Below are 25,811 nucleotides of genomic sequence, written 5' to 3' on the forward strand. Positions count from 1 at the left end.
ATTCCTCTTGATATTTGGGGTTTGATCTGATAACACTTTCCACACATTGAAGTGATTTTCTTACTAAGTTGATGTAACCTCTTTAGCAAGATGTTTTATGTCTTCCTACTTTCATTTTATTTATCTGTGAAACGGCCCTAGGAATTATTGAAAAGATAAATCAAACTAATTAGGAACATCATTCTTTTTTTTTTTTTTTTTGAGATGGAGTCTTGAATTGTCTGTCAGGCTCTAGTGCAGTGGCACGATCTTGGCTCACTGCAACCTCTGCCTCCTGGGTTCAAGTGATTCTCCTACCTCAGCCTCCAGAGTAGCTGGGATTACAGGCATGCACCACCATGCCTGGCTAAGTTTTGTATTTTTAGTAGACACGGGGTTTCATCATGTTGGCCAGGCTGGTCTCAAACTCCTGACCTCAGGTGATCAACCCACCTCAGCCTCCCAAAGTGCTGGGATTACTGGCGTGAGCCACCATGCCCAGCCAGAAGCATAATTCTGAAGTCTCTTATCCTATGAAATTGACCACCTAGGCAGGGTGCGGTGGCTCACACCTGTTGGGAGGCCAAGGTGGGTGGATCACCTGAGGTCAGGAATTCGAGACCAGCCTGACCAACATGGTGAAACCACGTCTCTACTAAAATACAAAAATTAGCCAGGTGTGGTGGCATGGGCCTATAATTTCAGCTACTCAGGAGGCTGAGGCAGGAGAATTGCTTGATCCCGGGAGGCATAGGTTACAGTGAGCTGAGATCGCACCACCGCACTCCAGCCTGGGCGACAGAGTGAGACTCTGTCTCAAAAAAAAAAAAAAAAAAAAAAAAAAAAAAAAAAAAAAAAAAAGGAAAGGAAAAAAGAAAAAAAGAAGAAATTGGCCACCTAAAGAATGTGTGAACTCTAAATACAAGTCTGACTCCTGGCTCTAAGAAGTTATTCTATCCCATTAAATAACCCGCTCAAAGACTAAACTAGAAAAATGTCAGACAATCCTAGGCATTGTGAGGAAATAAGAAAACGATATGGTTACAGTTCTCAAAATATCTCATAATCCACCTGGAGAAGTCAGACTCATACAAATGAAAAGACAACTTACATGAAATAAAAATAAAAGCTCAAGACCCCAATTCACTATGCCAAATGGGAAAAATTAAGCTGAAAGCTGAGTCATACAAGCAACTGCCTTTCCTTTTATTCCTAAGCACATAGCTACATATAAAACGTAAATTTCTCCACAGGTAGCTACTCTATGTTCACCTTATCATAACTGACTATTCCCCTACCTGCTCCTTTTCTCTTGCAACTTATGAATTACCATACCCTTCCTCTTTCCTCTTCAGTGCACTTTTGCCCTTTAAATATTGAAGCTCTCAAAGTCATCTTTGGAGAAAGGCACAGATCACTGACTGTTTCTCAGACTCTGTGGTGTTTTTTTTATTTTGTTGTGTTTTGTTTTTATCTGTGCAAATTGTCCTAAACCTTGGCAAAATGAACTTCTAAATTAATTGAGACTTGTCTCCGATACTTTTTAGTTTAAATGTACAATTGAGAAAACAGTGCTCGATGAACATTACAGATTATAAATGATCTAAGGAATAAGAATGTTTAATCAACTCTAACAGGGAGGTCAGGGAGAAGCAGGACTTGAACTGGGCCTTGCTGGTCTGCAGGATTGAATAGGTTAAAAGAAGGACTTTTCAAGATAAAGAAACAACTTGAGAAAAGTTTTAAAGATGAGTTCACCTAAGTCATATTTGGAGCGTAGAATGGAATATGTAGAGATGAATCTGCAATGATTTGAACCTAATTCTTCAGTGACTTTCATGTGTCAGCTACTGTGCCAGACTTTAGGAATACAAAAATAAAAAAAAGTGGTTCCAACTCTCAAGGACCTTATGCTGTGCTGAGAGTCACAGAAGTAAGTGGCTGTAATATCATAAGAAATATGTGTGTATTTGGTCTTTGTCCCCCAGTTCCTGGCACACTTCCAAGGATTTTTCCTAAACTTCTTGGAAGTGCCACAGTGATCCATCTTTTGTACGCTAATGAGATGAGTGGTGGCTGGGAGCCTGAAGACAGCTTCAGGATGGGGCTGATAATTAGAAAGACCAAGGCATGGCTAGAGGGTTGAAACTTTCAGCCCCATACCACCACTGTCCCCTTCCGCTGACCTTCTGAGAGGGGAGAGGGGCTAGAAATTGAGCTAAGAAGCAATGCCCAATAATTTAATCAATCATACCTATGTCATACAGCCTCCACAAAAACTCTACATGACAGAGTCTGGAGAGCTTCTGGGTTGGGAGATTTTCTGAGCTGGTGAACACACAGAGGGGCTGGGAGGTTGGCACTCCCAGAGACATCACGGAAGCTCCTTCCTCCATACCCTGCCCTACGCATCTCTTTTTTTTTTTTATCTGTGCCTGAGTTGGCCACTTTATAATAAATTAGTAATAGTAAATAAAGTGCATTCCTGAGTGTGTAATTTAAAAATCTAAGCTGTTGGAACTTTAAAACATTTTGAACCTTAACGGAATGTGATTATGGGACCTGAGTTACGTAAACAAGCAGCTACGACCTAGGCAGCCATAACTTTAATTTCCCTGATTGTACATTAGCCTTTTTCCTTGCCTACATTGTGTTGTAAACTGCTGTAAATGACTAAACGGTGCAGGGGAAGACCCCTTCCCTCTAAACTGTGGCCTTCATTATTGATTAACTTCCTTCTTTCTTCTCTCACACAATAACTATCACATTGCCTAACACGAAATGTTAACTGTACTCTTAAAATTGGAAAGGAAATGAAAACAAACTGTACAGAAAAGAAAACAAACTGTACCTTTAATTAATTAAATCATTATAACTCATAAACCAGCCTTGTATGTAAAAAAGGTATAATCCTACTGAATTTCTTTTCTGCCTCTATAAACAAGACCTTAAGTTTGAAGTTTGAAGCACTGACCCCATTCCTTTGGAGTCTGTGTTACCCGAATGGCTGTTCTCAGACTTCTGCTTAAATAAACTCTTTTAAACTGGATTCTGATCCTTTTGATTATTTCAGGTTGACATGAGTTCTGTGAGCCATTCTAGCAAATTATTAAACCTGACAAGGGAATCATGGGAACTCTGAAATTATAGCCAGTTGATTAGAAGTTCAGGTGGCAATCTGGGGCTTGTGACTGGTGTCTGAAGTGACGGAGGTCTTATGAGACTAAGCCTTTAACCTGTGGGGTCCATGCTAAGTCCAGGTAGTTAGTGTCTGAATCGAATTGTAGGATACCTAGATGGTGTCTAGAGAGTTGGAGAATTAGTTGGTGTGGGGAAAAAAACTTACACACATTTGGTGTCAGAAGCATTGTGAATGAAAACAGTGCCGAGCAGTCAATTGCAGGACCATGGAGGTGCTCTGACAGAGGCATGCATGAAGCATTCTGTGAGCACAGAGGAGGAACAGCTAACCGAACTTCAAGGCCAGAGAAAATCATCCCAGAGGATCAATGTCAAACTAAGTCTTAACACTTCAACAGGAATTGATCAAATGTAATGGAAAAAGAGAGTATAGGGAAAGAAGTGCCTTACAGAGAGGTAGAAATTGCATTCAAGGCCAGGCACAGTGGCTCACACCTGCTAATTCCAGCACTTTGGGAGGCAGAGGGGGGCGGATCACGAGATCAGGAGATCGAGGCCATCCTGGCTAACAGAGTGAAACCCCGTCTCTACCAAAAATACAAAAAAATTAGCCAGGCATGGTGGTGGGTGCCTGTAGTCTCAGCTACTAGGGAGGCTGAGGCAGGAGAATGGCATGAACCCAGAAGGCGGAGCTTGCAGTGAGCCGAGTTCACGCCACTGCACTCCAGCCCGGGCGACAGAGCGAGACTCTGTCTCAAAAATAAAAAATAAAAAATAAAAATTAAAAGAAATTGCATGTAAAAGGGAACAGAGGAATAAAAGCACTTAGCACTTTTGAAGAGCCCAAAGAGGCCCACATGCATGGGGTACAGAATCATAAAATATATTATTAAAAATCTAATAAGATATTTAAAATTAGTAAATATATAAAATTATATATTATGAGACATTTAAAAGTAATTAATAGTTATAATAAATATTACGAAGAAGCTAATTAAGTGAACAAAGAATGAAATATTTATATTTCATTTGGCACTTGAGAGATGCTTTTTGTCAGAGCATTTTCTGCGCAGGGAGACACAAATGAGTTAAGGAATAGATGTGAGGTGATAAAGAAGAGACAATGAGTGTGGGGTCCTCTTTTAAAAATATTCTTGGATATGAGTGGAAGCCAAGAGGTAAATGTTTGAGGAAGTCATAACACCAAGTTTTTGGATACAGAAGAAAAATAGGCATGTTTTATGAGCAGCTTTAGAAAAATAATTTAAGGAACAGAAAACTAAACAAAAGAGAGAGGAGAATGAAGCAAAGCTCCTAAGGAGATAAAGGGGAAAAAAGGCTTAGAATTTGGGTTGAATGTTGGTATACAGAAGGGAAGATCAAGTAATACTGAAAATAAATGCACTGATCTATAGATAAGACGTATGAAGTAAGAACCTAGACTTGATAGGAGATTGATCATGGAAACCACAGCTAACGAATACATGGTTTCCTTTTGGGAGTGATAAATACGTTCTAAAATTGATTGTAGCAGTGGTCACAAAAGCATTGAATTGCATGCTTTAAATGGGTGAAATGTATGGTATATAAATTATATGTCAATAAAGCTGATGTAAAACAGAAAATAAACATGAAAGATATTATGAGGAAGAATTAATATGATGATATTTAATATTAGTTGTAATAATTATCACAATAGCTAATTTTTATTAATACGATACATATAATAGCCAACATTTATTAATATAAGGAAATCTAGTGGCTAAAATTTGCTGAGTGTCAATTATGTAGTAGATATATTAATACAATTATATGTACAGCATATTTATATATATATACAATTTTATTTAATTAACCCAATAATCCTATTAGGTGGATCCCATTGTCTTCATTTAACAGATAAAGAAACCATGAGAGAGAGATGTTAAATACTGTTCAAGTTCATATAGCTGGTGAACAAAAACCACATGAAGTGAAAGGCTTTGCTCCTAAACACCAGATTATCCTGCCCAAAACAATATAAAGATGTGGACCTTATCTTTTCATCTTTGCATCACCAGCTCCAAACTTATAAATAGCATTCAATAAGTATTTGCTGAATTAATTAATAGATTGCTTTCAGATGATGAGACGGGAAGAATTACTTGTCTCTTACTCAGGGTAACAAAGTAATAACTATACAAGAAATAAAATCAGGAAGAAAATAACTGTCATTCTGGGCTATCTACTGAACAAGGATTGTTAAAACTATATAAAACTCGTGATATTTCATATCAAGAATTAATCTCAGAGTAAGAGCCTATAGATCACTAAGTTAACAAAATCTATTTTTATGGCTGTTCCACTAAAAGATAGATTCTAGCGTTGTAATGCCTTTCTCAGCTTTGGAGAATATTTTCAAGCTAGGAGCTCAAATTTTCCTACCTACTGTTTGGTTATTCATTATTTTCTATGGAAGAAAAAGTTGAGCATCAAGTTTACTCTTCTACAAGAAACAGGCGCTTACCTGAATTCAACTTTATGTACAGACTCTTATTGCCAGTCAAATGGGAGACATGGCAGGTCACGGTAGACACATTGTGGCCCTCCCAGTGGCACATACTCTTAACAGTCACTGTGCCATTGCCCCAGTATTCTTGCTTAGTGGCACAATCCCCCTCTGGGATCCAGGAGATCTGAGCAGCTGGCTTCCCTGCAACTGCCTTGCATACTGCAGTTCTATTCCTGCTTTCAAACAGAGTCACTTCAGGTGTAACTGCAGAGAGGAAAGGGGGAAAAAATGCTTCAGTTTTCACATAAAGTGTATGGAATTCAAAGAGATGTTTGTTTCAGTCACAGATCTGGTGATGTGAAATACCACAATACATGATGCTCCTTACCTAGCACTTGGAGGTGATATCCACGATGGAAATTCCCATCAGGAGTTACCATTATGCATCTGTAATACCCGTCATGAGTGATGGCCACTGGGTGAATCTGAAGGTCCGAATTCTGATCAGGTGTGGAGACCCAGGTTATTCTCTCATCAGTACAGTTGGCTTCCTTGGTCTCATTTGTTTCTTTCCTGTAGGCTTTTGTGCAGGAAGGCTGGCCTCTTATGATTATTTCCCATGCTATTACGATCAAATTTCTGAACGCAATAGGAGGACAACGAAGCACAGCATTTGTATCCATCAGTACAGGCTGTGAAATGTTACCTGGACACACACATAAAGGATAATGATAAAGAAAACCTTGATAAGGAACTTCATGTGTTATGTTTATCCACAGTATATTACATGAAGTCATATTAGAACATAAATTTGCTGATCTTATTCCAGAAATATTGGACTTATGTAAGAAAATAACATTCACAAAATATAAATAACATATTGAACCCAATCTAAAGATTAACAAACTTTCTCCAGTATTATGTATTATTAGAAAAACAATATACGTAACATTGTATTCTGAAATACAATAAAGTATTCTGAAATTAATTCAGGAGTTTTAATATTTAGAAACAGAGAAGAAACCAGAATTGTAAGTTAAACAACAGAGGCAATGCTCTAAATCTAATCTTTAGGTGATAGAGACTACTATATTTATCATACAAATCATGTGCCTTGGAAAAGAAAATGGAATAACTAGTGATGTGATTGTCTCCTCCTTTGTTTTGGTCAGCACAAGAAAAATTAGTAACATCAAAATTAAACACCTGTCTCTAAGGTTGTTATTTCAGACAAACATAAATGTGGAAAGTTCATGGTCCTTTCATTAAAGAAACTAATATGGCGTTCAGGTGGAGCTAGCTGGACATGTTTTATTTAGATAATTACATGTTTTATTTAGAGAATTACAGAGTCAGTGAGAGCCATAGATCTTTAAAAAAATCTTTAATTTTGCCAGTTGAGCCATCCCAGGTAAGTTAAAAAAAAACGCCTATTGATAAGATGTTTAGAAATATTTATTTCTAGTTTAAAAATTAGTGTGGCATATAATTTTTAAAAGCTTTATTATCCTTTGGACATTTATCATGAAAAAGTTTTATTGCAAATTCGTGACATTGTCAAACAGCCTTTGGATATTTTCCTTCCTTCCTGTTTAGTCACACATATAATCCCAGAGAGTTCAGTGGTAAACTTTCCTCATAGATTTTATTTCTGTATATTCAATCCAATTATCAGGTGTAAATGTGTAAGTCGACTCCTTTCTGTCCATCTTTTAAAGTAAAAATTAAGCCCTGCATCCTACAAGCATCTTCCAACATAGATTCTCATGCATCTCATAAGCCAACACAATGTTTCCACAACTGATCAGGGTTTACTGAGAGGTACTTATTCTGCCAAAGTGCCTGTCACTACTCACCTGTAACAGAGGTGAGTGTCAGAGATCTCATCACGATAGCATAAGCAGAATCAGTTACAGAGGGGCAAACCTTTATGCGAATGAAGCTTGTTTTTGCTATACCCTACATTTAATATCTCTCCTCTCCTGTTTTGGTGTCACCTGTCTCTTAGGTGGTACTTCAACCCTTATATTTCACAGTCAGATAATGATCACATAACCAGATACAGAAAGAAATAGGACTTTAACGCAGACCTGAAAGGTCATTAAATCCATGCTCCTTCCACCACTCCACCTTAGCAAATGTTCAGAGGTAAGCAAGAACATGGCTTGTTTGGAGAACTAGAGACTGGGACATTCAGGGTCCCTCGTACCACAGCACTCAGATCAACACATTCTTCAAGTAGTCACAAGGCTGGCCCCCAGCCAGGCCATCAGCTAATGATGCTACCAAAGTTCAACTTTCCATCCCTCAGTGCTGGCCACTACTAAGGAAGCATATTACCTTCTGCAGAAATTGTTGAATAATTCTGTGTCATCTGCTTTCCACCCATACATGAACTACTTGAAGCTAGAAACTATTTAGAGAAGAATAAATGAAATCAATTTTATGTACTCAGAGTGGAAGCCAGTGTTTCGCTACAAAGTCTTACTCAACATAAAGACAATTAGTTAACCATAACTAAAATTATACAAAAATAATTGTAAAACAGAAACTAGAAGTTATGCCATCATTAGAGGAAAAAACCTGTTAACATCTTAAAAATTATACTTACAAGCAATTAATAATGATTTCTCACTCATGAGACGCTTTGTTTAGTCAACTAGTTTGTATGAGGTAACCAAGCCTCCCCCTATTCCTCCTTTCCCAACCAAGGAGATGGGTCCATGTGGGAATCTCATATGAGCTGGTCCAATTATACTCCTTTCTCCAAATGCTGGAGACATCATCTTTAAATGAAATTTCTCTGTACATTTTTTTTTTTCCTTTTTAACCTAACTCCTCTAAAAGAGTGAAAGAAATGAACACAAAACTAGAATAATGGCTAACCAGGAAGTAGCTCTATAGTCACTCTTGTTGCTACTCAAATGTGCCTACCATGAGCTCATGGTAGGCACATTGTGGCCCTCCCAGTGACACGAACTCCCAATAGTCACTGTGCCATTGCCCCAATATTCTTGCTTGGTGACACAATCGCCCTGTGGGGTCCGGGAGATCTGTGCAGTTAGCTTTGCTGCAACTGTCTTGCACACCACAGTTCTATGCCTGCTTAGAAACAGGGTCATTTCAGGGGGAACTGCAGAGAGCTAAGGAAAAAGTGCTTCAATCTTAACATAAAGAATATGAAATTTAGAGAGACATTTGTTTCAGTCCAAATCTGATGATGTGCAATACCACAATATATGATGTTCCTTACCTAACACTTGGTACAGTTAGGATTAGGTACTTCAGTGATGTCCTAGGGAATGACTGTTGCAGTAATTCTTAAAGCGTGGTTTTCAGATGGCTACAGATAACCAAGACCTTTTCAGTGGACATCATCGTGGGTGATATCCATGATGGAAATTCCCATCAGGTATTACCATTATTCACCTGTAACACCCATAATGAGTGAGGACAACGCGATCAATCTGAAGGGCAAGATTCTAGTCAAGACTGGAGGCTTACGTTATACTCTTATCATTGCAGTTGTTTTTCCATTGTTTCATTTCTCTCCTGTAGGCTTTGATGCAGTAAGAATTGTCTCTGATGAGTATTTTCCATGCTGTTACCATCACACTTGTCAATAGGATGGGATGGCAACAGAGCATAGCCTTTGTATACATTAGTGAAGACAGTAAAGTGCTAACTGGACACAATAAGAAAATGAAAATGACAAAAATTTCTACATGCCAATTTCTTCCACTGGGTCTCATTTAAAGTCCCATAAAACCCTTATTTATTTATTTATTTATTTTTATTATTTTTTGAGATGGAGTCTCTCTCTGTCACCCAGGCTGGAGTGCAGTGGCGCTATCTCAGCTCACTGCAAGCACTGCAAGCTCCGCCTCCCAGGTTCACGCCATTCTCCTGCCTCAGCCTCCCAAGTAGCTAGAACTACAGGTGCCTGCCACCATGTTCAGGTAATTTTTTGTATTTTAGTAGAGACGGGGTTTCACCTTGTTAGCCAGGATGGTCTCAATCTCCTGACCTCATGATCCACCCGCCCTGGCCTCCCAAAGTGCTGGGATTACAGGTGTGAGACATCACGCCCAGCCAAAACCCTTTTTTCCTTAATGAGTATTTTGTCCACCTTGGATGTAAAAAGGTGGTTGGAAAGAGTTCAGCTTGCAACTCAAACATTTAATACAAATGCATTTCCTCAAGATAATCATCATGATTTGGTATGCAACAAAAATGCGTTAAATGTATTTCCAATTCGATCATGTAGAGTACTTAAAAGATACTGTATATAAGGCTTGAGATTTAATACATTAATACTTTTTACTGAATCATCAAAGACATTCTTAGGCAATGTGTGTGTGTGTGCGTGAGTGTGTGAAGAATACAATGACTATTGGTGCAGCTTGGTGCCTTTTATAGGTTGAATTATATATCTGAAAATTTATATGTTGAAGTCCTAACCCTCAGAGACGTGCCCTTATTTGAAAATAAAATCGTTACAAATATAGCTAGCTAAGATAAAGTCATACTGGAGTCGCGTGAGCCTCTAATGCAATACAATTGGTGTTCTCATAAAAAGAGCAAATTGGACACAGATATGGATACAGGGAAAGCACCATGTAAAAACTGGAGGTATGCTGCACAAGCCAGGAAATACCAGAAGCTAGGAAAAAGGCTTGAAACAGATTTTTTCGTAGTGCCTTCAGAGGGAGAATTGCCCTGCCAACACCTTGATCTTGGAGTTTTAGTTTCTAGAACTGTAACACGATACGTTTCTGTTGCCTCCACCTCTCACTGTATGGTTCTTTGTTACAACAGCCCTAGCAAACGAATACAGTACTCTGCACTTTATTCATGCTAAGCCACCAGTAATTTTAAACAACAGTTCAATTGCACTTTCAGTGAAAATATCAGTAGGAAGGCAAATAACATCACTGTATTATCATTATTATTATTGTTGAAACTCATTTTTACCTAGGGGACCCCCTGAAAGGGTCTTGATTATCCCCAGCCATCTGAAAACCACACTTTGAGAACTGTTGCAGTAGTTATTCCCCTAGTCCTTCACCAAAGAACCTGTGACCATGTGTTTAGGTAACCATAACTGGGGAAAAAGGAATACAAATATCTTTGGAGGGTTATTTGAATACTAATCTGAATTGATCCTGATACCCAAGAACACAAAGAACATGAAGGGCCTCCTGTTGGAGTAGAAACATATCAGAGTCAGGGGATAAAAGAAATCCTGGGCCTGGTTTATATCACAGTGCACCTTCAAAGTCCACAGACTTATCTGTGGAGGTTTTTTCAGTTGCTGAATATTTAACTAGAATGAACATGCTTAACAGCTTGCAGACCATCTTGTTGATTCCTTGATCTGTAAAGTAAGAGCTATTATAATAGGAAAGACCAAGAGAAAGCCCCCAAACCACTCACCTTGGCGAAGATAGTAAATAAATATTAATATTGAAGACCTAAGTATGAGTCTCCTTTCAGAGACTTAAAGTGTACTAAAATAGTGGTTCCCATTATGTCTCCTACTTAATTTACTAGTTCAATCCCTGCAAAACACTGGATAGTGAATTATAGTAGACCAATGCAAAATTACCAAAGTATCAGTCCCAACTGCAGCTACTCTGCCAGATAAGCTATCTTTACTAGAGATACTCCAGTTGCAATATGTGGTTATTGATCGGTAAATGCATTATTTTCAATATTCACCAGGAAGGAACATCAAAAGTAAGTTTGTATTCCACAGGACAGTAAACAGTATATAAATATGGTCTTGCCTTAATTTCTACTTTCATGTACAGTGTAATCTAAAAAGATCTAGGCTATCTGGGTATTCTGCAGAGACCATCATATTGGTCTACTATATTGATGACATCATATCAATTAGATCTTCTGAGCAAAAAGGAGAGTTATTATGAATACCTTAGTCAATCACATGTATTCCAGAGGTGAGAAGTCAATTCTACAAAGATTCAGGGCCTGACACATTAGTGAAGTTTCTAGTAGCCCAGTGGTCTGGACCCTACCATATATCTCCTCCTGAAAAAAAGGACAAATTATTTAACCTTACTTCCTACCACTGAGTAGCACAATACTTGGTTTTGGAGGCAGCCTGCTGTATATTTGCGATTACTGCTTTGACCCTCTAATAGGATGCTAGTCCAATGTGCTCCAGGCCAAGAAAGGAATCTGTAACAGGTCCATGCTACAGTACATCAGCCCTGAAAATAAGTTCATAAAATCAGGCAGATCTGTGATACAAGAAGATTCTGTGATAAAGATGCATTGTGGAGCCTCAGACAAGTCCAGTAGGACAGTCAAGTGCAGGCCTAGGGTTCTGGGGTAAATCTATGTCATCTGAAGCAGATAACTAGTTGCCTTTTTAAAAATAGATCATGGCATTCTATGGGACCCTGGTGAAGACTGAGCATCTAATCATGGGATATGAAACGATCAGGCTCCTAAAACAGCCCATTGTAAGCTGCATAATATTAGACCCACAAAATCATAAAGTAAAGTGGGTCCAGCTACATTCCATTATAAAACAGAGAGAAGACCAGTCATTTGAGTGAACAAATGGTCCAGGCCCCCACTTCATATACTACTGTTACACTGTCATCTCTCCCTCAACTCACATCTAAGCCCTCCCTGTGAGTTCCCTAGGACCAAAACCCAAAGCTTAGCTTATGGATGGGTTGCCTCAGTCTGTGACATAAGCCAAAAGTAGACGGTTGCAGCACTGTAGCCCCACTGTGTTCTGGCCCTGAAAGACAGCGATGATGAAAAATACTCAAGTAAAAAATGATTCAGTAACAAAAGAGATAAACTCATGAGCAGTGGCAAATGGTTTGGCTTGTTTGGTCAGAGACCTGGAAGAGTCAAAATTGGAAGGGAGAGGACAAGAAGGTGTGGGGTAGAGGCATGCGGATGCATTCAGAAATTGCCAGCTTGGTGGAGCACTGGCATAGCCTCTTCAAGGCACAACTGAGGTTTGGGAATTATACCTTATGAGGATGGGACACCACCCTTTAGGAGGGTGCTGTGTCCCCAGTTCCACAGTTCATAGAATAAACTGGATCTGAGAGACAAGGAGTAGAACTGGGGTAGTCTCACTCACCATCATTCTTTTTATTATTATTATTATTTTTTTTTTTTTTGAGACAGAGTCTCGCTTTGTTGTCCAGGCTGTAGTTTAGTGGCATGATCTCGGCTCACTGCAACCTCCGCCTCCCTTCACCATCATTCTTACTGACTCATTTAGAGAATTTGTGCTTCCAAATCCCAGTAATTTTAGATTTGTGAGTCTAGGATCTTGAGTTTCAGAGGGAAGATACTTCTACCAGGAGACGCACTAAGAGTTCCTCTAAGCTATAGCTTTCCCCTAGTATACCAGTAGGCACAACATGGAGTTGCCTTTTGGCAGGGGTAATTTAAGCCTGATTATCATGAGACAATAGTGTTACGGGATCTTTGGGATGTCACTTTGCCAGCTGGAAACCTTTGTGGCCAATGGCACCTTTGCCCAAATTTTGCTGTGGCCCACTGGGCTCATTCTGCCCATTTGGCCTGGCAGGCTGCACTTGGCTGGCACTATTGGTCTGGATCCCAATCTGCCAAGGACGAGCCAGGCACAGACCAATAAAGGAATATATGAGTGAGCATGGGATCCGGCCACTGCACACAGCCAGACACACTACCTGCAGAGGAGTGGGCAGCTCCAGGTGCTGGCATGGGTGCCAGCTCCCTGCAGGGCTGCAGCTTGACAGGCGTACCATAAACAGCTTCTGGGGAATGTGGTGGTGCCCAGAAGCTTGGAGACACCAGGAACTGCAGAGCCATAAAAAGGGTGTCACAGCCCTGGCTCAGGGAGCTCCTAGGTCTGGGATCCCCAAGGTGCCTCAGCTCTTCTCTCCTTCTCTCTTCTCTCCTTGTCACCCACAATGTGGCAAGCAAGGGGCGTGTTTCAGCCCGGTTTGTGTTACAGCTCTTTTTAACCCTATCATTTGGCAGGCAGTGAGTTCTTGTCCTGTGACTAGGAAGAATGAGGTACGCAGAGAAGTGGAGGGCGAGCAAGGTTAAGAGGAGTTTTACTGAGCAATAGAACAGCTCTCAGGAGACCCGAATGGGGAGCTCCTTTCTGCAGCCAGTGTGTCCTGGTGAGTGTTTGGTTCCTAGCAGAGAAGAAACCCTAGAGTGGGTAGCTCCTCTCTACAGGCAGGTCATCCCATTGAGTGTTCAGCTCCTAGCCAAGAGGAAACCCTATAGTGGGCAGGTCTTCTCTACAGGCAGGTTGTCCCATTATTTATTCAGCTCTTAGCAGGGAAGGTAGCTCCTCTCTGCAGCTGGTTGTCCCATCTTCTCTTCAAGTCTTTCTAAACCCAGGGCTTTTATGGGCCCCAGAGGGGAGAAAGTGCATGTCAGTTGGTCCATGGGTGCCCATAGATGGGCTCAGAAAAAGCACCACAAGTTCCAATTTCAGTTTGCGGGACCAGTAGCCCAGCCCCAAGGCTTCAGGCCTTCCTGGCTTGAAGGCGGGGTTTTACCAGGGACCTGCGCCTTTCTGCCCTGGAGCCTCTCCACCTCCTGCAGCTCTTCATGGCGCCCACACTGTTCATGCCGAGGGGCACCTGCAGGCCAGCAGTAAGCTGCCCTCAGCAACCCCCTTTGGCCTTCCTCCCATGCTTATTGGTGCCCAAAGTCTGGAGGGGGCCAAGGTGGCAGGGCTCCTGCCCGTTCCCAGCTCCCAAGAGCACAGGGGTGCCCAGGTTGCAGCCACAGCTTGGGCGGCTACAGTTGCACCTGGGGAACTCCTGCTCTGCTGACTTGGAAGGTGCAGGGCTCCCACTTGCTCCCAGCTCCTGTTGGCTTCGTGGAATGCACAGCCCTGGCTGCACCTCCTCTCTGTGTTTTCCCCACAGCAGCAGTGGGCAAAGAGCAGGTGGCATGGTGGCCCCAGCCAACCCTGCACAAAGGAACCCAATGCGACCAGGGCCAACAGTGTGAGTCCTGATTGTGCCTTCAGCCAGGTGCTTGTGGGCTCCCATGATGAAGCAGGGGGTGAGGTTGAGGCCATAGTAAAGGCTCAGTGCCTGGGAGTAGGTGCTGCCTGACTATGTGAGGGCGGGGGTAGTGCGGTCAGCTGCCTTAGGAACATGGAGCACAGAGGTCCCACCACCACCACTGCTGCTCTCACAGCCAGTCCTGCTGCCACCGCCCGCACCTCCCTTCTGCAGCTGGCATGATGGCCGTGGCCACTCCAGACAGCCCGCCACTGCATGAATAGGACTGTTTTTATATAATGGGAGTAGGGAGAAATATGCTTTTTGTACTCTCATAACCAGCTTTAATTGTAAATCATTAAGTATGTGTAAATCAAGAAGGTCTTATAAGGGCCTAGCAACCAGGCCTCAGACCACTCAGGGGTCTATGCTTAAGACTCAGTCTCAGTCATGCCATGGATGTATCTTTGATCCTAATTTCACTAGGATGTTTTATAAGTCATCCGCGACAAATTTATCAAACACTTTTTTGACATATACTGAACAGTTTGTGAGATTCTTTTTCTCTTTAATCTAAAATTAGGTAAAGTATATTAGTAGACTATTTAATAGCAACTATTTTACATTCCTAAAAATATTACCTTGTTGTTGGTTTAATTCTTTTAGTTCACTATCGATTTGATATGCTGATATGTGGAATCTTTGCCTCTGCATTTACAAGTGAAATTAGCTTAGAAATTTTTTTGTATACTAACTTTGTCAGGATTTAATATCTGAGTTATACTTTTAAAATTTAGAAAACACTTCTCCTTTCTCTAGTCTATGGAAAAACAGAATGACATAAAAATTATCTGTTCCTTAAAGGCTTAAAGTGATATAAACTATTTCTCTTACATAGCAATCTAAGGCCACACATTTTTTGGCAGTAATTCTCAATTTCTTCTATGGTTCTCTATCTATTCACGTTTTCCATCTCATCTTGAGCCAGTTGCTAATTTAGTTTTCCACTAAAAAATGTATTTCATGGAAGTTTTCTAATGTAATAGGAGAAATTGTACAAAATATTCTCTTACATTTCTTTGGTTTCTTGATATTTGTGGTTAATTGTTGATTTTCTCCCCATATTTTGTGTATTTTTTTCTTTATTTCCCATTTAGAACAGTCTTTATCCCATTAAAAAAATCAATTCTTGGAATTATTTATAAATGCTAGCTTTCCACGTCTTAATTCATGCAGTTCTTCTTTTGACTTTATTAGTACCTTTCTGACTTCCTTCCGCTATTTGAGTACAACTTGACTTTCCAGGCTCTGCTCTCACTGCAATCCAGCATGCACACTAAACTCCTCCCACCCCAGACTGCTTCTATTGGCTGAACATTTTATGTGCCTTTCTACCCTGTACTTTAGTCCACAATGATCCCCTCACCTCTTTTTTCCAATAATTTATGCCTTCTGAAATACTTCTATAGCCTGTGCAAAAGCTACTATCTGTAATACACTGATTTTGTATTACAGTGCTCATCTCATTTTACCTTGTAATATAATTCTGTGTCCTTGTCTAATTCCAAGACCAGAATATGTAGACTACTTGAAGGTGCAATAAGTTTTCTTCTTTTTAGCTTCTATTTTACCAAGCACATTTTTGTGTGCTACTAAGAAATCTACTTGTTTGTTTTTTGTTGTTGTGGAATTAAATTGAATAAGTAGGTCCTTGCTTGGTCTTCAAGCAATAGTGTGCAGAGAGGTATCTGTTACAATTGCACACAAGACAAATGACCATATAAATGTTTCTGCTGATGATCCAACCCTCCCATCAAACTGGTTATTAAGTAAGTGAGCATTTTACTTTCATTAAGAAGTATTCTCTGGCTCTGTATTTCCAGTTGTGTCATCAGATAGGAATTATTATCTGAAGCTAGAAAATATTTAGAGAAGAAATATGGAGAAAATTAATAAATTTTATTTACTGAAATGGACTAGAATCCCCTGATTTCATATATTATGATCACAGAAAACAACATTTCAATTCCTTAAATGAATTAATAATCACACCAAAAATCACAAAAACCTCTACATAAAAGAAATCACAGTGAGACCATAACTAAATAAATGCATGTATGTCAGGATTTTGACATTTCTTTTGCAGTTATGAATAAATGATTCATCCAATATTATTATAACAGATCAGTCTCTACCAGTCTTTTGCCAGCCACACCCACTTCTAATCAGTGGAAGAGTTCAATGCAGGGCCCGGGAGTAAAGTTTCATTTCCAGAACTATTATAGAAATGATAGACAACCTCCCCCACTTCAAAAAATGCTTAGAAGTATAGGATGAATACAATTCCTGTTCCAAATGCATGGCTGAATTTGCAAAAAAGGTAAGGGAAACCTCTCAAGGTAAAAAATGACAAGGAGACAGGAAACCACGAGATCATTTGCTGGTCGCAATAACAGAAAGCCTTTTTAAAATAATTACTTAGAGAAATTTAAATTTATTGTGATTTGTTTTATGGCTCATTTAATGGTCTGCCTTGGTAAATATTCTGTGTTCCCCTGAAAAAAATGTGTATCCTCCTGTGAAAGCTAGTTTTATGTGTCAAGTTGGCTAGAGTATAGTAGTCAATCATTCAATCAAACACTAATTTAAGCACTGTTGTGAAGGTATTTTGTATGTGATTAATAACTACAATCAGTTGATTTTAAGTAAAGGAGATAATTCTCAATAAAGAAGATGGGCCTCACTCAATTGGTTGAAAGGCCTTAAGAGAAAAAGTGATGTTTTCCAGAGTAAGAAAAAAAATTCTTCCTTAACACGGCAGCATTAGTTGCATTAGTTTCTGCTCAAAAGTTTCCAGACTACCAGTCCACCCTATAAATTTCAAACTTACAAGCTTCCACAATTTCAATAATCAATTCCTTGAAATAACACCCACACACATACACACACACACACACGTACATATACATACTTTCTACTTATTACGTTTCTCTGGTGGAACCCTGACTGATACAGATTTGTTACCATAAGTGGTCCTCAAGAAACAGAATATTAAGGATGAATTTTCAGAATTGGTTCAGGGTTTTCTGGAATTGGTCATCTAATCTAATTAGATTTAAAAGCAGTAATGACTGCATTTCTAGTGCTAGAGGGCACACTGATAGTCCATGGAATGAAGTAACAGTAGAGATATGCAAAAATGTCACCATTGGATAATCCTAGTCAATATTTATAAAAGGCAAGGTCTGAGTGATCATGTGTTTGGTACTTTAGGACATTAATATATAATGAGATTGACTGGTTTCTCCTAATTTGCTGGGCAAATGGATAAAGAAAAAGATGAGTTCAGGGCTTCAAATTCTCAACTTAAACTACATGAATGAACTGGAAGTTTCTATGTCTGCCATGAAAGAACCCCCTATCTTCTCAGCAAGGCTGAAGTTTCCAGATACCAAAACTTATCCCGTAAGTGGTTAAATGACAACACAAACTGAATTCCTAACTTGTCAGGGTATCCTCTGCTAGAGTGAGGTTATTGATTGGAAAGGAATGGGATCCTGAAAATTGGAATGTGAACATATAGGCAAAAGCTGAGGAAACTGAGCGTGTAAAATCTCTAAAGTCTCCTAAGTCTTTGCCCATAGAAGCAGCCCTCCTACCCCTGTTTGAAGTGGTTAACCCCCTGCTTTGCCTGAAGAAACTATAATGATTTTTCTTCCACTAGTCACCTTAAAAGACACTTTCTATTCTCCTCAGGATCTTCCCCCTCACTCCGCTTTGCTTCCAGACTTATAACCAGACTTGAGTCCCCGCAGGGCCCAAAAAGTGAGGTACAGTGTGATCCACAAGGAGTTACACCACGCACCAAAAGAGCTATATGACTTTTCCAATGGATACAGTTATAAATCTAGACAATATGTATGGGAATGAATATTAAGGATGTGGAATAATGAAAAAGACAAAGCTGAATGAGGCCAAATTATTGATATGAATCCAGTTAGGCAGAGATTCTAGATTCAATGCTATAGCTCCAGGCATTAGAAAGGGCTCTGTGTGTGTGTTGGTCAGTTCTTGCACTGCTATCAAGAAATACCTGAGACTGGGTAATTTATAAAGAAAAGAGGTTTAGTTGGCTCATGGTTCTACAGGCTGTACAGGATGCATGGTGGCATCTGCTTCTGGGAAGACCTCAGGGAGCTTTTACTCATGGCAGAAGGCAAAGCCAGAACAGGCATGTTCACATACCCAGAGCAGGAAGAAGGAGGTGTGGGTGGGAGATGCTACACACTTTTAAACAACCAGATCTCATAACTCACTCACTATCATGCAAACAGCACTGAGGCAATAGGGCTAACACGTTCATAAGAATCTCACCTCCATGATCCAATGACCTCCCACCAGACCCCACCTCCCACACTGGGGATTACAATTAGACATGAGATTTAGTGAGGACACAGACCCAAACCATATCACTATTCATTTGTTTAGTGAGCTGAAACATTGACCAAATTGTGGTCTACACTAAATAAAAATAAAATATCAGAACTACTTCAGTATACAGAAAAATGAGAGTGCCAGAGGAAAAAAGTTCCAAAATCTGCACATAAACTGTCCCCCTTCTTGCTAGAATTCTAGCTAGAAAAACTTTGAAATTGTTTGCTGAGTGTTAATACATGAACAATGTCCTTTCTTCCTGAAAAAAAATATGCTGATTGTGACTGTGATTATTATATAAATTATATACATATTTTATATTAATTATTATTATCATTATTATTATTTAAAAGTAATGGTTGTTGTTTTGATTCTTAGGAGCTATTAGCATCACACAGTCCAAAGTTATTTCATAACCACAGATCTGCCCCTTAATCCCAGTCAGGGATACAGAATGTGTGTTAGTGATAGCAAGAGAAAAGAGGAAAAATATATTGATAGTTTGATATAGTTTGGTTTCCCACCCAAATCTCATTGTAAATTGTAATCCTGAGGGGGGCCTGATCGGGGGTGACTGGATCATGGGGTGGTTTCTAATGGTTTAGCACCCTCCACCTGGTGCTGTGCTGTCTCATGATAGAATTCTCACAAGATCTGCTTGTTTAAAAGTGTGGAGTACCTCCTCACCTTCTGCTGGCCATTTGAAGACACGCTTGCTTTCCTTTCACCTTTCCGCCATGATTATAAGTTTTTTAAGGCCTCCCCAGTCATGCTGCCTGTGGAACAGTGAGCCAATTAAACCTCTTTTCTTTATAAATTACCCATTCTTGGGTAGTTCTTTATAGCAACGTGAGAATGAACTAATACATGGTTACTTAATACCCAAAGAATAGGCAGAGGCACAGCTCAAACCTATGTGGCGCCTAGAAGATTTCTCATGTGGGGCAGGTGCAGCAAAACACAACCATATACAGCCATTGCCAAGGTTTGTCATCTTTTTCTGAGTGATTCTAGCCCTTGCTGACTGCCAGGCTGGCAGAAGGAAGGGTTGCCTTTCCCACAGGACTAGGGTGTATCTAATCTACCCTTGTTCACCAGCCCCACCCAAGGCCCATGCCTGGCCACTCCTGAAATAGCGTGCACACAGCACAGCCTCCATTTCCCCACCTGAGTGTTTTGCAGTGGCCTGGGAGCAGTTTGACCTCCCCAGCACAACTGGTGCTCAATCTTGAGGTATCAGAGGATAAAACCATGCACTCGATCCCAAAGTCCAGGGTTCAAGCACACCACCCAGAGGTATCAAGATGAGATCTGTGGCCTAAGTTCAAGCCAGGGAGGAGCCCCCACTCACAGAACACCGAGAAGAGTGAGGAGTAGGTTTGTGTTTTGGCATAGTAGTTGGGCGTCCCTTTATCTGTGAGACTGATCGAATAAGGGTTTAGCCTATTGGCCATCTGCAGCTTCTGCCCAAGGAAACTCCACAGCCCACAACATCTGGAACACCTCAGTGATCTGTACACAAAAGGCTTGGGACAAAACTAGCTGGTTGCGCCTGCTCCTGGGACTGACACCACAGGGAAAACTGGTCAGGAGAGCACAGGCTGCGTGGTCTTCACAACCATGTTCTGGGCAAAGAATCCAGGGTACGGGCACCACACCAGTGTTGCGGGAAGTCAGGAACTCCAAATGGAGGGACCCGCTGGAGTCATGGAAGAGGAACATAAATTGTGAAGATTTCATGGACATTTATCAGTTCCCAAATAATACTTTTATAATTTCTTATGCCTGTCTTTACTTTAATCTCTTAATCCTGTTATCTTCATAAGCTGAGGATGTACGTCACCTCAGGACCACTGTGATAATTGTGTTAACTGTACAAATTGATTGTAAAACGTATATATTTGAACAATATGAAATCAGTGCACCTTGAAAAACAACAGAATAACAGCAATTTTTAGGGAACAAAGAAAGACAACCACAAGGTCTGACTACCTGCAGGGTCGGGCAAAAAGAGCCATATTTTCCTTCTTGCAGAGAGCCTATAAATGGATGTGCAAGTAGGAGAGATATCACTAAATTCTTTTCCTAGCAAGGAATATTAATATTAATACCCTGGGAAAGGAATGCATTCCTGAGGGCAGGTCTATAAATGGCCGCTCTGGGAATGTCTGTCTTATGTGGTTGAGATAAGGACTGAGCTATGCCCTGGTCTCCTGCAGTACCCTCAGTCTTACTAGGGTGGGGAAAAACTCTGCCCTGCTAAATTTGTGGTCAGACCGGTTCTCTGCTCTCAAACCCTGTTTTCTGTTGTTTAAGATGTTTATCAAGACAATACATGCACCGCAGAAGATAGACCCTTATCAGTAGTTCTGCTTTTGCCTTTTGTCCTGTTTCCTCAGAAGCATGAGATCTTTGTTAGACCCTTATTAGTAGTTCTGCTTTTTGCCCTTTGAAGCATGTGATCTTTGTACCTACTCCCTGTTCTTACCCCCCTCCCCTTTTGAAATCCTTAATAAAAACTTGCTGGTTTTGAGGCCCAGGTGGGCATCACAGTCCTACTAATATGTGATGTCACCCCTGGTGGCCCAGCTGTAAAATTCCTCTCTTTGTACTGTCTCTCTTTATTTCTCAGCTGGCCAACACTTGTGGAAAATAGAAATAACCTACGTTGAAATGCTGGGGGCGGGTTCCCCCAATACACCAGTGCACACCTGCAGCAAGAGTCTTGCCCAGGGATACTCATCTCTTTACCCACTGCATTGCCAGAACACCCACAGACATACCCCACAAGCTGCTCTGACTCTACCAAGCTCAGAGGACCAGCAGGTCCCCAAGGAGTTGTGGGCCTCCTGGTAACCTAAACTTTGCCCTAGACAGGAAGAGAAAGTCAGCAACTTAGAAAACAAATTTGAGGATATAGTCAACAAAAATTTACCCAATCTGCCTAAAGAGGCCAACATGCAAATTTGAGAAATTCAGCCAACTGCAAGATACTACACAAGATGACTATCCCCAAGACACATAGTCATTAGACTTTCCAAGGTCGATGTGAAATAAAAAATCTTAAAAGCAGCTGGAGAAAGGGGCCAGCTCACTTACAAAGGAACCCCATCAGATTAAAAGCAGACATCTCAGCAGAAAATTTATAAGCCAGAAGAGATTGGGGTCTATTTTCAGTATCCTTAGAGAAAAGAAATTCCAACTAAGAATTTCATACTCTCCAAACTAAGCTTCATAAGCAAAGAAAAATACAATCTTTCCTAAGCAAGCAAACACTAAGAGAATTCACTGCCACAAGGCCAACCTTACCAGAGATCCTTAAGGGAGTTCTAAACATGGAAATTTAAGAACAATACCTGTTACTACAAAGACACACTTAAATACATAGCCCTATAAAGAAACTACACAATCAAGACTACAAAGCAACTTGCTAACAGCATCACAACAGGGTCAAAACTTCATATACCAATATTAATCTGAATTAAACAACCTAAATGTGCCACTTGAAAGGCACAGAGTGGCAAGTTGGATAAAAGAATGAGACGTAACCATCTGCTGTCTTCCAGAGAACCATCTCACATGTAACAAAACACACAGGCTAAAAGTAAAGGGTTGGGAAAAGATCTATCACACAAATGGAAAACAAAAAAGAGTAGCGGTCACTATTCTTATATCAGACAAAATAGAATTTAAGCCAACAACAGCAAAAAAAAAAAAAAAAAAAAAAAAAAAAAAGGGGGGGGCAAAGAGGAGCATTACACAATGATAAAGGGTTCAAATCAAAAAAAGAGTTAACTATCCTAAATATATACATGCCCCACATTGGAGCACTCAGAATTTAAAAAAAAAAAGTATTTCTAATCCTATGGAAAGACTTAGCCACTTAATAATGGTTGGAGACTTCAATATCCCACCAACAGTGTTAGATCATCAAGGCAGAAAACTAAGAAAAGAATTCTGGTCTTAAATGTAATATTTGATCAATTGGGCCTAACAGACATCTACAGACTACTCCACCCAAAGATCACAGAATATCCATTTTTCTCATCTACATATGGAACATACTCTGAGGTCAGACACATGCTCAACCATAAAACAAGTGTCAATACATTTAAAAATGTCAAAATCATGCCAACCATACTCTCAGACCACAGTGGAATAAAAATAGAAATCAATGTCAAGCATGTCTCTGAAAACTCTACAAATACATGCAAATTAGACAACTTGATCCTCAATAAGTTTTGGGTAGACAATAAAATTAAGGAAGAAATCAAAAAATGTTTAAAATTAATTAAAACAGAGACATGACATTAAAAAAAACCCTGAGATGCAGCACAGTGTTAAAAGTTTATAGTGCTAAACACCTACATCAAGAAGTTCGAAAGATCTCATATTAACAATCTAACATCACACTTAGAAGAACTAGAAAAGGCCAGGCACCGTGGCTCACGCCTGTAATCCCAGCACTTTGAGAGGCTGAGGTAGGTGGATCACAAGGTCAGGAGTTCGAGACCAGCCTGGCCAGCATGGTAAAACCCTGGCTCTACTAATAATACAAAAAGTAGCCAGACGTGGTGGTGGGTGCCTGTAATCCCAGCTACTCAGGAGGCTGAGGCAGGAGAATCTCTTGAACCCAGGAGGCAGAGGTTGCAGTGAGCCAAGAAGGCACCACTGCACTCCAGCCTGGGCAATAAGAGCTAAACTCCATCTCAAAAAAAAAAAAAAAAAAAAAAAAAAAAAGAAAAAAAAAAGCAGAAGAAGAAGATAGAAAAGAATTAGAAAAATGCAAATAAACTAACCCCAAAGCCAGCAGAAGAAAATACATGACTAAAATCAGAGCAGAACTGAATGAAATTGAGATCCAAAAATCTATACAAAGGATCAACAAAACCAAAAGGTGACTCCTTGTAAAGACAAACAAGATCAATAGAGTACTAGCTGGATTAACAAAGAAAAAAAGAGAGGAGGCCCAAATAAATACAATCAGATATTACACAGGTGACATTACAATTGATCTCATAGAAATATAAAAGATCCTCGGAGACTATTATAAACACCTCTATGTACACAAACTAGAAAAATCTAGAAGAGATTGATGAATTCCTGAAAATATGCAACCTCCCAAGATTGAATCAGGAGAAATTGAAATCTTAAGCAAACTAATAAGTTATCAAATTGAATCAGTAACTTAAAAAATCTACCAACAAAAGAAGCCCATGACCACTTTTAGGTCACAAAATTTTAGTTTCACTTCAGTCCCAGCCCTCAATTACTCTGAATTCAGCTAGTCACCTAGTCAGTACATCACTGAGATAAGGTAACTCAGAAGGAGTTTTGCTGGATAATGTACACATTGATCACCGCTGCTAGGACAAGTCAAGAAACACCTTATAAGTAAGCAGATCAAGAGTATCCTCATAATCATTGAAAGAAAGCTTTATTTTCAGCTGAAAATGTTACAGTATCAGACTTACCAGACACCATGATAATGATGGAGATCAGTAATCTTAAAGCTGACATCTTTCCTAAAGTATGCATTTGGAGTGGTTTTCTACTTAAACATAAATCTACTTTAAATCAATCAACAGACTCAGTGAGTCTGTTTCTCTTGGTCACTTTTGCTTATTCTCTCTTCAACAGGATTGCAAAACATATTTCTTCATTATCTTGCTTATCTTTAACTTTTGCTTTCGTTTTATATGTTTTTGACTAATTAGCCACGGATGGGAAATGTCAGTGAGTTTTGCTGAGTAATAAAGCAAAAAAGCCAATGCTTACAACCCATTGCTTCTCCCACAGCATTGAAGGAGGAAGATAAATTATATAACAATTCATTTAAAAAGTAGTATTTTGAGAGTAAAAATTAAATGTGGTAAAATGAACAAACCTTGAGTGTACAGCTTGATGAATTTCTACATATATATGCACTTATCTAATTACTTCCAACACCAAGGTGTTGATAATTTTTATTATTCAAAGTGTCCTTTGTTCCTTCTCTGCTAATACCCTCTCCTCCAAAGATAAACACAACTCAGACTTCTAATAGCATTAATTCATTCTGACAGTTTTTGAACTCACATACATGAAATTCTTTGCAGAGTTCAATTTTTAATGCTGTATAGTAAATTTTTAATAACTATGTCACAATTTATTCATCCATTTCTCTATAGATTTAGATTGTCCCAGTCTGGGGCTAACATAAAGCTTCTAAGAACATTCTTGTTTTGTACATAATTTTTGGTCTATGTGTACATTCATTTTCTTGCATATACACCTAGGAATTAAATTGTTGGGTTATAAGATAGTCACATATGTGTCTTTAATAAGTACTTTCAGTCATGGGTTGAATAGTGCAACCCCAGCCCAACATTTATTTGTTGAAATTCTAATCCCCAGTGCCTCAGAAGATGACCTTATTTGGAAATAGGGGCATTGGAGATATAATTAGTTAAGATGTGGCCTTGCTGAAATAGATTGGTCCCTAATCCAATATGACTGGTGTCTTTGGTTTTTTCTTTTTTTCTTCCTTTGTACTTCTTAGCTCCTTATGGTGTCCTTATAAAACGAGGAAAACTGGGCGCATACACAGGAACACCACGTGAAGATAAAGGCAGAGATCTGAGTGATGTTTCTTCTACAAGCCAAGGAAAACCAAAGGTTGCCAGGAAACCATTGGAAACGAGGACAGAAGCAAAGATTCTACCCTTCTGTTTTATAAGATTAAAGATTCTTTTAATGACAGGACATAACACGAA

The 25,811-nt window shown here is 39.7% G+C and overlaps 1 protein-coding gene across 2 annotated transcripts in view; it reads right to left on the reverse strand.

The window, feature by feature from the left end:
* Positions 1-24,724, reverse strand: part of CD200R1L (CD200 receptor 1 like) — a 30,168-nt gene extending 5,444 nt beyond the window's left edge. The window contains exons 1-3 of one of the 2 annotated variants that reach the window (XM_030941061.1): positions 24,531-24,721; positions 6,000-6,317; positions 5,627-5,875 (exon numbers count right to left, since the gene is read on the reverse strand). In XM_030941061.1, coding sequence (XP_030796921.1) covers positions 5,627-5,875; positions 6,000-6,317; positions 24,531-24,594 — 631 coding nt within the window. In that variant the 5' untranslated portion in view covers positions 24,595-24,721. Of the gene's footprint in view, positions 1-5,626; positions 5,876-5,999; positions 6,318-24,530 lie in introns of both variants that reach the window. The other variant, XM_030941067.1, reaches the window with a different exon arrangement.
* Between the last annotated feature and the right edge of the window lie 1,087 nt (positions 24,725-25,811).

This window comes from Rhinopithecus roxellana, chromosome 1, assembly GCF_007565055.1.
Source record: "Rhinopithecus roxellana isolate Shanxi Qingling chromosome 1, ASM756505v1, whole genome shotgun sequence".
NCBI lineage: Eukaryota > Metazoa > Chordata > Mammalia > Primates > Cercopithecidae > Rhinopithecus > Rhinopithecus roxellana.